The sequence below is a fragment of the Amblyomma maculatum genome, chromosome 9 (genome assembly GCF_055883805.1).
Source record: "Amblyomma maculatum isolate TAMU_Amacu chromosome 9, ASM5588380v1, whole genome shotgun sequence".
Classification (NCBI taxonomy): domain Eukaryota; kingdom Metazoa; phylum Arthropoda; class Arachnida; order Ixodida; family Ixodidae; genus Amblyomma; species Amblyomma maculatum.
The window spans coordinates 124,592,129-124,605,464 of record NC_139352.1 but is presented as its reverse complement, the minus strand read 5'-3'; the positions used below and the strand labels follow the sequence as shown (position 1 = coordinate 124,605,464).

General features: G+C 51.5%; 1 protein-coding gene across 1 annotated transcript in view; it reads right to left on the bottom strand.

Annotated features, from left to right (window-relative positions):
- LOC146180325 (uncharacterized) overlaps nucleotides 1-12,762 on the bottom strand; it is a 199,949-nt gene extending 187,187 nt beyond the window's left edge. Inside the window, exon 1 of the mRNA XM_084580365.1 lies at nucleotides 12,451-12,762. Within this exon, the coding sequence (XP_084436491.1) occupies nucleotides 12,451-12,762 (312 nt within the window). The remainder of the gene's footprint in view (nucleotides 1-12,450) is intronic.
- Nucleotides 12,763-13,336: the final 574 nt, after the last annotated feature.

Genomic DNA, 13,336 nt, shown 5'->3' with positions numbered 1-13,336 from the left:
ACGTAAACACTCGTGGCGCCAGCGGACGGCCCCACCTTCACGGAACTCTAACCTAAAAACCCCCCCAAAAAAGGAAATGCACGGTGCCCGATGCCCGGACCTTGCTGTCGTCGCCTCGTGCGCGGAGCGATTCCGAAAGACTACATTGCTGCTCGGCCGTTTCGGCCGAGAAACCCGACACCCTCGGCGCCGTCGGAGCGCCAAACCCCCGTCGTTCATTCCGCTGTCGCGAGCGAGTCTCTCTCGGCCGGCGTGGGCGTGGCTCCGACCGGAATCACGTGACGGCTGCTCCGGCTCTCATTGGCCCTCTGCCGATGACGACTTCCGGCGTCGGCGCGTCGTCGGCGTTTTTATCTGTTCAACCAGATCCCGACGATTTGGCAAAATCGTCCTCTCCGGCGGCAAAAAAACGCTCCGTTGCCGTCGACGCCGGCGAATCGCCCGGAAAAACGCTCCATGCGGGCCACGCTTTAGACCCTCCGCTGCGTCACAGGTGTGATCGCCGCCGTGGTTAGTTGCTCCGCAACCGCTGGTGACTGAGGGCAGGGGTTTTATAGGACTAACCATGGTAGGTTGTGGCCAATAGACCTTTCCTCAAATAGCAGCGCCGCGCCATCCCCTGGCGGATCCGCGCAAAGCATCATGGGGGAACGGACCACTTGCCATCCCCGTCGGCTGCTGGCAAACATTTCTGCCGTCATGCATCTTCTCGTGCGCGTTGTTGGTGCTTCGTTGCAAAATGCCTCGGATTACCTTTTGAAGCTTCACTATCCGCCATGTAAAGGCAAGTTCGCCATGTAAGCTACAGCGGACGCGTCGTAACCATGGCAACGACTTCACCGCTGGGCTCCAGTGCGCGCGTCGGAGCGGAGTTAGCAGAAAGGTTGTTTCCGCACTGCTCATACGCGCGCCGCCACGGGCAGCTGCAGTGGGCGAGCGCCGGACGCTTTCGTGTCGGCTGATGATTCATGGATTTAGCACGCAACCCCCAACTGTACAACACAATGCAAAGGAATGGTAGGCACAATTTATTTAAAAGAAAACAGCGGGAAGCAGCAGCGCAGCAAGGACGCCGAGATGGCAGAGAAAAGGAGCCGACGGAGTCGGAGAGACGTGAGCGAGGCGGCGCTCCGCTTTCCCAGGGCACTTTGCGCGACCGCTCGGTGGCGCGGAGGAATAACTAGAAAGGTCATCAGGGTGACCAGCTCCTGTTCTGGTGAGGTAGTGCGTTGCCGGAGGTATTCACTCGCATCAGGTCGCACCCCAAACCTGTAGGGGTGCTAAGAAAGCCTGGCTCCGCTGGACAGGCCGCCATTGGAAACAGACCCTGGCAACGTTTAATGCTAGAACCCTAGCTAGTGAAGCTAGTTTAGCAGTGCTGTTAGAGGAACTAGAGGGCATGAAATGGGATGTCATAGAGCTTAGTGAGGTTAGGAGGCCGAATGAGGCATATACTGTACTGAAGGATGGGCATGTACTGTGTTATCGAGGTTTACCAGAGAGGCTTTAGCGAGGTTTACCAGACAACTAGGTGTAGGTTTCCTTGTCAAAAAGTATATAGTGGGTAATATAGATGAATTCTATAGTATTAATGAGAGGGTTGCAGGCATCGTAATTAGGCTTAATAAGCGTTATAAACTGAAGGTTGTACAGGCCTATGCACCTACATCTAGTTATGATGACCAGGCAGTTGAAAGCTTCTATGAAGATGTAGAATCGGCAATGCGAAAAGTAAAGACGCAGTACGCAGTACTAATGGGCGACTTCAATGCCAAGGTAGGGAAAAAACAGGAAGGCGACAAGGCAGTAGGTGACTATGGTATTGGTTCTAGGAACAGCAGGTGGGAGTTACTAGATGAGTTCGCAGAGCGCAATAACTTACAAATCATGAATACCTCCTTCAGCAAACGGAAGAACCGGAAATGGACATGGAAAAGTCCTAACGGAGAGACTAAAAATGAAATCGACTTCATAATGTATTCAACCCCCGCCATTATGCAAGATGTAGAGGTAATCGGGAAAGTGCGATGCAGTGACCACAGGATGGTGAGGTCCCTAATTAGCCTAAATCTGAAGAAGGAACGCAACAGATTAGTAAGAAAGAAACTCATCAACGAATTAGCGGTGAGGGGGAGGGCAGAAGAGTTCAGGATCTCGCTGCAGAATAGGTATTCAGCTCTAACTGAGGATGCCGACATTACCCTAGAGGCAAGGAACAATAATTTCAGAGATATCATTACTGAGTGCACGGTAGAAGTAGAGTTAGAGAGGATATTGGTAAGCTGTCTAAGGAGACGAAGGATTTGATTAAGAAACGCCAGAGTATGAAAGCTTCCAATCCAACAGACCAGATCGAATTGGCCGATATATCAAAGCTAATCAATAAGCGCAAGGTGGCCGATGTAAGGAAGTATAAAATGGAGAAAATTGAGCGTGCTTTAAAGAACGGGGGAAGCCTTAAAGCGGTAAAGAAGAAATTTGGCATAGGCAAAAACCAGATGTATGCGATAAGGGACAAGGCGGGCAACGTCATCACTAATATGGAAAAGATAGTCAAAGTAGCCGAGGAGTTCTATACAGATCTCTACAGTAGCCAAAGTAGTCAGGACCGTAATGAGATTGGTGGTAGGGAAAAACAGTCAGACGTTCCACCAGTGACGAAGGACGAGGTCAAGAAAGCACTAGAAACTATGAACAGGGGAAAATCAGCTGGAGAAGATCAGATAACTACAGATTTGCTGAAGGACGGAGGGGGGGGGGGGGATATCGTGCTAGAAATATGCCCACGATTATGTTACTTCCTAATGCGAAATTTGAGCGCAGCTCATCAGCTGTTTCATCTTTTCGATAAATTGAGGCAAAACGAAGAGGCGTCCGTGTGCTGTGCGATGTCAGGGCACGTTAAAGATCCCCAGGGGGTCGAAATTACTCCGTAGCCCTCCACTACGGCTCCGCTTTCTGTCTTTCCACTTTCACTTCCACCTTCCTCCCTTCCCTTACGGCGCGGTTCAGGTGTCCACAGAGCAAATGTGACAAATACTGCGCCTTTCCTTTCCCGTGAACCAATAGAGAAAAAAAAGAGGCAAAGATTTCGAGCAAGGCAAATAAGCACAATTACATACTTCTTTTTTTTTAATTTTTCGCACGTATTCCTTCAAGAAACACTCCACTAACAGTTCTTGGCTGTCATGAAAGAAGCTTTGCGGTCCGAGAAATGAAGAGAGCAATTGAGTTATCGGGAGGTTGCGGGAGGCAGCGCGTGGGTCCATAGGAACGTTGCGCAACGGACAGATAGCAGCGACTCGCTAACGCCGCTAGCGAGTGAAGCGAGCCTGGAAGCGAGTGAGAACGGGATGCACGCACCGTGATCCGCCGCTGTACGGTTGCTTTCTGCGGATGAAGGATGCGAGCGCTATTGTATCCCCCTCCGGACCGGTCGTCTCGGTGCGCCCGCATACTTGCGGAGCGGGTCGGCGTTTCCGCAACCGGAGAGCACCCTCACCTCCACTCAGGAAGAGGGGGGGGGGGGGGGTCTCCTCTTTCTGCATGGCGGCGACGGTGTTCTACGCAGCACGTTGTGTTGTTGTTGTTGTTACGAACTTTATTTTTCCACCGATGTAGGAGGCCCCCTACTCCCCGCCCCCGGCACGCAGGCCTATGGGACGGAGGCCGGGGCCTCCGCGACTAAAGACAGGCGAAGTGACAGTGTTTCTTCGCGGCTTCAGCCGCCAGGCGGACAGCTTGCTGCTGGTTGGCGGGGGACTCGCTCCGCAGTAGCAGTTCCCAGGCTTCTCTACTGTTTATGTTTTCCTTGGCGCCAGGGGAATCAAGGCATTGCCAGATTATGTGATCAAGAGTACCCCTTTCTCCGCAGGTTTCGCATCTATCGTCCGCCTTTTCCTCCACTTGCGTGTGGAAAAGCCAGACGGGACTTGGGAAATTCCCAGCTTGCAGGCGCCGCCAAGCGACGGCCTCCTTGTTAGTTAGCGTTCGGTCCGGTGGTGGCAGGGACCTTCTGCTAAGTCTGTAGTGTTCTAAAATTTCCTTATAAGTTTGCAGCCTCTCGTCCATCCCATCGCAATCAGGCGGCTCTACGGCTGCCCGGAAGTAGAGAGCTCGGGCTAGCTCGTGCGCCGCCTCGTTGCCGGGGACGGACTCGTGCGCGGGGGTCCAAATAATTCGAATCTTTCTTTCAAGTTTTCTTTTCTCTAAAATTTTGGCTGCCTCCGTCGAGACCCTCCCTTTTCCAAAGTTCCAGACAGCTGTTTTGCTGTCACTAATAACTATGCTGGCTTCCGTTCCAACGCAAGCGAGCGCTATTGCAACTTCTTCAGCCGTGTCTACATTTCGGCTTCTAACGGACGCGGCGGCGGCGGGCACGCCGCGGCCGTTGACGACCACAGCCACCGCCGCCCCCGACTTCCCGCTAGCCGCGTCCACGTAGGCGACCTCCCCCGGCTTCATTTTCCCCGCTTTCTTTGCGAGCGTCTCGGCCCTCTTTTGTCTCCTCTCCTTGTTGTACGTAGGGTGCATGTTTTTAGGTAGGGGGGGCACTGTTATATATTCGCGACACTCTCGTGGAATGTCTACTTTGTGGCTTGTTCCTCTATCTGACTGCAGTCCCACCCAGCCGAGGATGGTTCTGCCCGTGGTGGTTCTGCTTAATCTTTCTAGTTGCGCCATGCGCACAGCCTCCGCTAGTTCCGTCCAGTTGTTGTGCACCCCCATTTCGAGGAGGCGTTCAGTCGAGGTCGAGATGGGTAGTCCCAGAGCCCTCTTCGCGCATCGTCTGATGAGTGCGTCTATTCTCTGCCTTTCGTCTGATCTAATGTTTAGGAATGGTGTGGCGTAACATATGCGGCTAGTGATGTAAGCCTGCATTAGTTTCAGGAGGCTTCGTTCCTTAAGGCCCCGACCCTTTAGTGCGATTCTCCTGAACAGACCCGTGACTTGCGTGGCGTACGCGTTCAGTTTCTTTACCGTTGTATCGTTGTACCCATCTGCTTGTAGAAACAGCCCCAAGATCCTAATTTGTTCGACTTTTGGCACTATTTGGCCGTCTACTGTTACGCTGATGTTTATCTGGCGTTTACACCTGAGCGCCTTCGGGTTGTATATAAACAGTTCCGATTTTTGTGGAGAGCACGAGAGGCCCCTTTCGGCCGCGTAGGACACGACGGTGTCCGCCGCCGCTTGCAAGCGCTCCTCGATGCTCGCGTCACTCCCCTGGGTAGCCCACAGGTTGACGTCGTCCGCGTACATACTGAATTTCAAGTTTTCCACTTTCCTCAGTTCTGCCGGGAGGTTTCGCATGGCAACATTAAAGAGGAACGGGGACAGCACCGAACCCTGTGGCGTACCCCTGCTTCCTAGTTTGACGGTGGAGGATTCAATGTCCTGAAACTTTATCTTTATCGTTCTACCCGACAGGAAGTCTTTTACGTAGTCGTACGTTTTCTTTCCGACCCCCAATTCTTGGAGACCAGAAAGAATTGCCGCGTGTTTTACGTTATCGAACGCCTTTGTCAGGTCTAGACCTAGTAGTACCCTCGCGTCCCTGGTTTCGCTTTCTATGATATCGTGTCTCAAGCGGAGCATTACGTCCTGTGTGCACAGGCCGGGCCGGAACCCAACCATTTCGTGTGGCCACAGGTCGTTAAGCTCCATGAAACGCGTTAGTCGCGTTTGGACTACCCGCTCCATCAATTTCCCTATACAGGATGTTAGAGAGATTGGTCGTAAGTTCTCTAGTTTAGGGGGTTTGCCTGGCTTCGGTATCAAAATTACGTTTGCCGTCTTCCACTGTTGTGGGAGGCGGCCTCTGTCCCATACGATTCTCATGTACTTGGTGAGCGCGCGGATGGAATTATCGTCCAAATTTCGGAGAACCTTGTTTGTGATTCCGTCTGGGCCGGGAGCCGATTTTGTTTTTAGGCCTAATATTTCGGCGCGAACCTCCGCCTCCGTGATCGGCGCGTCTAGGGCCTCGTTTAAGGGTCCTTCGTAATCCGGCAGGGGTAAGGTTTGCGTGTCGCCTACGTACATGTTAATTAGTTTCGCCATGAGTTCCCCGTCCGTGCCCTCGAACGCGTGTCTGGCTTTCGTCAGTCTTATGCCCGATTGAGTTTTCGAATTGTCAGGATCAAGTAGGTGTCTGAGTAGGCTCCACGTATTAGCAAGGCTCATGTTCCCTTCCATCTCGTCACACCTACTACACCAGTTTTGTTCGCAAAGTTTTACTGCGTAATCTTCAATCTCTTTGTTATATCTTGCTATCCTTCGCCTAAGGTTCCTGTTCCATCTTTGCGACCGGAGACGCCTCTCCATGCCGCATTTTGCTTCCCACATATGAAGGAGTTTGCTGTCAACCGTCACCGGCGCATCGTCCTCCCGTAGGGTCGTGGTTGCTTTCTCTACTTGTTTCTTAAGCGTCTCTGCCCATTGCTCTATGTTTTGGATTTCATCTCCCGATTCGCAGTTTTCTCTGATTTGCCTAAACCTGTCCCAATCGGTGATTTTGGGTTTTTTGAGGCGACGCGTTTTGACGCCCTTGCTGAGGGTGAGAGCCAGAACAAAGTGGTCGCTGCCAAAATTTTGAGCTGTGTTTTTCCAGACTGCGTCTCCCGTGTTTTTTCCTAAGGTAAGGTCCGGGGTGGTGTCTGCACAGACGCTGTTTCCCATCCTGGACGGACAGCTAGGGTCCGTCAGCAGGGTGAGGCCGAGCTCATGTATGTCCTCCCACAGTTGCCTACCCTTGGGGTCGTGTCTATTGTAGCCCCATTCTTGGTGGGCGGCATTGAAGTCTCCTAGAATTATAAGAGTATTGCTTCCTGCTGTTTTGATCGCTTTGCGGAAGAGGGCGCGGAAACGTACCTTTCTCTGCTGGGGGGTGCTGTACAGATTTAAGATGAAGAGACTAGCCTCTTCCTTGCGACCAGTGATAATTTCTATTAATACAGCTTCGATGTCTCGTGAGTTGACCTCATGCTCGACTACCGCTATGTGTCTTTTAACTAGCGTGGAGACGCGGGATTTTTCTCCCCGATTACCGTGGAACGCCTGATATCCCGATAATTTTGGTAGACCTTTTCCTGTTTCCTGAAGGGCTATAGCTAAAGGTTTTTCTGCGCTCTGCTCTAAGTGCTGTTGCAAGAGCGCTCGCTTTCGTTGGAAGCCGCGGCAGTTCCACTGCCACACCAGAGAGTCTTCATTTTTACTGCGCTTGTCCATTTTGTTGAATTGGGGTCACAGTCTTTTCTAATGTAGTTAGCCTCTCGGTGAAGGCGTTCTGCATCGCGGTGAATTGCGTCTGCATTTGATTTACCGCACCCATTAATTGGGTGAGGAGGGTCTCGATTCTTTCAAATCTTGCTTCGTATTTAGCGTCCAGTCTCCTTTCTAATGCCACCAGCGGATCCGTCTCGTTCCCTTTACGTTTTTGCGGGGGTGGCCTGATTGTTTCAGTAATCATTTTCTCCTCTTCATTATCCTTCTGCTCAGGGCGCGCGACTACGACCTTTGTAGACGGGGAAGAGGGCATCTGTTTCTGTACCTGTTTTTGGGGTACCAGTTGGTTCCTCGGTGGAGGAGGGGGGGTACTCTTTTCCATTCTTAAATTTTGAATCTCTGTAGTGAGCATGCTGAGCATGCTCTTGAGCTCTCGATTCTCTTTTTCTAGTTTTTTAGTTCTCTCGTCTGCCTCCCTATTTACCTGGGAACTGCTAACCGTGAAGCTTACCGTTTTTCGATCTTCGCTCGGACTGCGTCTGCGTGCAGGTGGTCCCCACGACGTCTTGGGGTCCCGTGTAAAGCACCCGGAGCTGCTGGCAGTGGATGAGTCGGCCAAGGTCCTCGAACTGGAGCGGCTTCGTCCAGAGCTGGAACGGTCCCTGGTACCGGAGCTCGAGCGGCGTCGCGTAGAGTTGGCGGTGGCTCCTTCCTCCAGCCTTGGGAAGTCCCCCTCTTTGGCTGTGAAGTGGTGGCAGTCCTTGCTGTTTGATCTCGATCTCCTTCTTAGTAGCCGGGGGTCCTCTTCACCATTTCTGGTTCTTGAGCGTCCCGCTCGCTCGCAGTTTTGCGTTGCATCAGCCAGTTGTTCCTGCTGACCCAGTTTTTTCTCCCAACGTCTTTTTTTGGTGATGTATGGGGTTCTATATATCTCCCGGCATCGCTTATCGCCGAGGAGGTGATTCTTTCCGCATAGCTGGCACCTGGGTTCGCACAGATGACCTTCTTTCGGGTTTTCCATGCCGCATCCGCGGCACTTTTTATTCATCGGATCCGGACAGACGTCGTCTCGGTGTCCCATGCGCCCGCAGGCGTGGCAAACTTCATATTTCTTCTTGTACAAGACGCATCTTTGCGCGAAAGGAGATAGGTACACCCAGCGCGGAACCTTCTGATCTTCGAAGAGGATTAGTATTGTTTTGGAGGTTGCTCCCAGTCTGCGAACACCGAGCACTGAAGGGTTCTCCTTTCTCCTGCGTATTCGCTCCAATAGCTCTTCGTTGGAATAGCGTAGGGGGACGTCGTGCACGACTCCCTTGCCACAATCTTCAGGCATAGCGGGATAGGCCTTTACTTCTATATTCTCGCTGCCGCAAAGAACTGCGCGCAAAGCCGCGTACCTTCTTCCACGCTCTTCGCTAGTAGTGGCGATTAGTATGGACTGTTGCTTTATATTTGCCGAGAAGATGTCGTTCTCGGCGTCCCTGAGCTCGATGCCGGCGGCGCGGGCGATCGATTCAGCCAGTTCAATCATTCCACCTTCTATTAGACGGCTGACTCCGCCCCGGGGGCGTATTATTATTTTTTCGGCGTCCTTCGGTATCTGCACGGACTGCTTCTCTACCGATTTTGCCGCTAGCTTTCTTCCGATGGCGGCCTTGTGACCTGTAGTCCGCCGCTCTTCATCTTTGGTCGCGGTTCGCGTTTCCTCTTCGAGGGGCACTACGCGGCCTTTCTTTTTCGTAATAAACCAAGTACCCTTAGTTAGCTCCGCGGGGTCGATAGTCTCTCCCTCCACCAGCTCCATTGCGTTGCTCATGCTCTTCTGTGGCTCCCGCCGCCGAGAGCGTCTTTCTTCTGCTAGGCCTATGGGTAGGCCTAGCGGTCCCGCGTGGGCCACCGAAAAATAGGCAAATTAGTGTGCCTACCTCCGAACTTGCGGTCTCCTCGGACTCCACTTCACGTGTGTAGTCGAATCCAGTTGTGTTGACTAGCTAGCGACGTCAGTCAGTCGCTGCTAGCGCTGCCTCCGGCGACCCCCTTTTTTTTTCCTCGTGTGCTCCGGTAGCTGCGCGCGCTCCTGCCCCCATCATTCGCCGCTGAGTGTACCCCCCCCCTCCTCCTGCGAGGCTCCGGTGGCCAAAGCGCCGGCTCGAACGGGGGGGCTGAAAGGGGGGCGGAACTGGTTACGAGGCCGACGCCGACGCCGCCGCGAAACCCAGGAACGGCCGCCAAAGAGCTGCGCTCTAAAACTGGCCACCCTGTATACGCAGTGCCTGGTGTCATCGACGGTACCGGATCCATGGAAGAATGCAAACATTATCCTCATTCACAAGAAAGGGGACTCTAAGGACCTTAAAAATTACAGACCAATCAGCTTACTGTCTGTTACGTATAAGGTATTTACTAAGGTAATCGCTAATAGAATCAGGACAACCTTAGACTGCAATCAAGCAAGGGATCAAGCAGGGTTTCGGAAACGGCACTCTACTATCGATCACATCCATACCATCAATCAGGTGATAGAAAAATGCTCGGAATATATCCAGCCCATAGCATTCATTGATTACGAAAAAGCATTTGACTCAGTTGAAACTTCGGCGATGATGCAGGCATTGCGAAATCAGGGGGCAGACGAGCCGTACGTGAAAGTGCTGGAAGATATATACATAGTGGCTGCACAGCAACCATAGTTCTGCATAAAGAAAGTAACAAAATTCCCATAAATAAACGTGTTAGGCAAGGAGACACAATCTCCCCAGTACTATTGAGAGCTTGTTTAGATGAAGTATTCAGAGAATTGGAATGGGAGCAGTTAGGGATAAGGGTAGATGGAGAATACCTCAGTAATCTGCGATTTGCTGATGGCATTGCCTTGCTAAGCAACTCGGGGGATGAACTGCAAATAATGATTGATGACCTAGACAGGAAACGTAGAAAGGTAGGCTTGAAAATCAATATGCAGAAGACTAAGGTAATGTTCAACAGCCTCGGGAAGGAACAGCAGTTTACATTAGGTCGCGAAATACTGGTAGTAGGCGAATATGTCTACTTAGGACAGGTAGTAACCGCCGATCCGGACCATGAAAAGGAAATAACAAGAAGAATAAGATTGGGAAAGAGCGCATTTGGCTAGCACTCCCAGATTATGACTAGCAGCTTACCGGTATCGCTCAAGAGGAAAGTATACAACAGTTGCATCTTGCCTGTACTCACCTATGGGGCTGAAACGTGGAGGCTAACCAAAAGAGTTCTACTTAAGTTGAGGACAACCCAGAGGGCTATGGAACGAAAAATGGTAGGGGTAACATTAAGAGATAGAAAGCGTGCAGAGTGGGTCAGAGAAATAACTCAAGTTACCGACATTCTAGTAGAAATTAAGAAGAAGAAATGGACATGAGAGGACATGTAGTGCGAAGAGAGGATAACCGATGGTCGCTGAGGGTAACAAACTGGATTCCAAGGGGAGGAAAGCGTAGCAGGGAGCAGCAGAATGTTAGGTGGGCGGATGAGGTTAAGAAGTTCGCAGGGGTCAAGTGGATGCAGCTAGCACAGAACCTGGTTAAGTGGAGAAATATGGGAGAGGCCTTCGCCCTGCAGTGGGTATAATCAGGCTGATGATGATGATGATTAGATTTCTGAAGGAAATCTAGGAAGGGCTAGGAAATGAGCTGGGGCAAGATTTCGATACGAACGCAGCTTTCCTACCTTCCTTCGTCGCCGTTTTTAATTTTAATCGGAGCCACGCGCTGACAATCGCGCTTTGGTAACAGCTCGTAAGGTTTCTGAGCAGGCAAATGAGCGGGAGTTCTGCATGACAAAACGAATGCTACCAGCGGCCCAGCGATACAAGCCCTATACTGCCTAGAATACAAGCGCTTCTGAACTTCCGCAGGGAGTCAAAATGGCTGCCCGCCAAATTTAGCGGCCGCTTTTAGCTGACGGCGGTTTTCCGTCAGATTTAGCCGCAGCCTGCGGCGCTATCGTCAAAGATGTCACCACCCTAAAAAAACGGTCATGTAGGCTCCCTAACTTTGGGAAACTTTGAGTGACGGTATAGAAGAGGCGCGCTGCTCCTCGTTATACAACGAGATAAAAATATTGCCTACCAGGCTTAACCAAAGCTACGCCCCAGCTAATTTTGTTTTCCTAAAGGTTAGACATGACCTAGCCGATATCCAGCGGAACCTCGCGGGCAATCTCGTGGACAGGTCTCACATGCTCGAGATTTTAGACCAGAGCCAAGCAAGGCTTCCGCCTTAAAAATCACAGTGCACTGAATTTCTGATACAGGCTACAAAGTGATAGCCGTGGTTAGGCGGAAGTTCTACCAACCAGCCTGTAACGTGGCCTTCGTGAGACGAAACAAATTAACATCGGATCAGGTGATGCACGCTTGGTCTCACTCCACTTGGCCCGAAGAGTTTGGGCCACAATTGCATAAAATGACGTGGCGACCAAATTTCACGACTGATTTCGTGTAAGAGGAATGAGAGTTCCCTTGTAGTTTTTTCAGTAATGAGGCCACTTTCTGCCCAGAAAAAACTAATCTCTGTTCCTTTATTGTTCCTGTAAGTAATAAATGTCCCCCCTCTTCGCATGGCAATGTGATTATAATGTCACTTTCGCGCATGAAAGGAGAGGCGCTCTTCTAGGCACCCATCGACACAGAGGCTCGAGCTGGCTGCCTAGTGAAGCTTCCGCTCGCACTCACCGCTCTGTGGCCGTGAGGTGAAGTGCTTCCAGAGCTGGACGGAGACCTATGCCCAGTACTCCTCTTGCTGCTGCCTTTATGGCTTCTTGGCGAGGGGGATCCGCCTGATGTAGGCGATTGTCTTCCCTGAGATAGGCTGCGAGAAAAAATCCGGCAGATTAGTATTGACCTGCTGAACGAATGCATATATGGGTGGGTTGATGGGTGAATGAATGAATAGATGGATGGATTGAAGGATCGATCGATTGATCAATCAATCAGGTTTCTCGTTATTATGCCTGTGCACGTCTCTTCACGAACGACCAAGCAAGGAACGACCAGCTTATGACGCACAACGAAAGTCTTAGTATAATATCCTCTATAGATTAAAAGTTCCGTTACGTGCAAGCAGCAAAATGCGTTTTAGATGTCATACAACTGCGTATATGTGGCAAATCTAATAACTCCTCCCAACTGCTTTAAACGAACCTCTTTAGCCAGTCGACGACAGTAGTGCGGCGCCCGGGTACCTGTGGAAATGCTGCAACCAGCCGCGGCCCATCGAGATGCCGGCCACTTCTCAAAGACGCTGGGCTGGCCTGTCGCGGAGACGTCCTTGGGGAGCTGGCGCCGCCATTGCGGCCCCCTCGCGGTGAACTCGAGACGCCCCTTGCAGGGGACGGTGTGCGGCCCGCAGGGGAGCTGCGACTCTTCGATGGAGGTGACCTCGAATGCCGCTTGGGCGACACGCTGCGGCCCGTTGCTTGGGTCGGAGAACGCCTTGTATGGATTGGTGACTTCCGATCACGTGATAAACTCTGGCCGGCCGCCTTTTTCGGCATGGCTGGCTTCTCTCCCACTGAGGGCTTTGTACCGGCAACTCGGTGAGAATTCCTTCAGGCAAGCTTAGAATGCGTTTGAACCCGACGGCTATATGTCTTCTTCTTCTTCCTCGTTAAAAGACATGAGGAGGGATTGGTCAGGGCTCAGTATGGACAACCAAACGTGCTGAATATACTGTATTAAGGCAATAAAACAATTATCAACTAAATAACCTAGGATTCAAGAATATAGAATTGAATAAAAAAATCTGAGCAATGGGCGCGTTAAGCTAGATTGCTCCGGATTCCGAAAGGGCGCAATTGAGCGCGGCACGTAGGAGCTGAGTCGGAGCGTAACTTAACGGCCATTTGATTCCCGTGCACGAACAAGGCGTATGATAGAGCCCCACGTACTGACGCTTCCATCGTTTCCGTTTCTGGAATTCTTTCGCGTTCATTTTGATCATTTCAGCAGTCAGGTTCAAGTTATTGCAGTTCTTGCTAGACACAATGAACTCGACAAACTTGATGCTGAATGCGCCACGCGGAAAAGCTAGGCCTACGATGGCTGCGATTCGCTCCTGACTCCGTGACC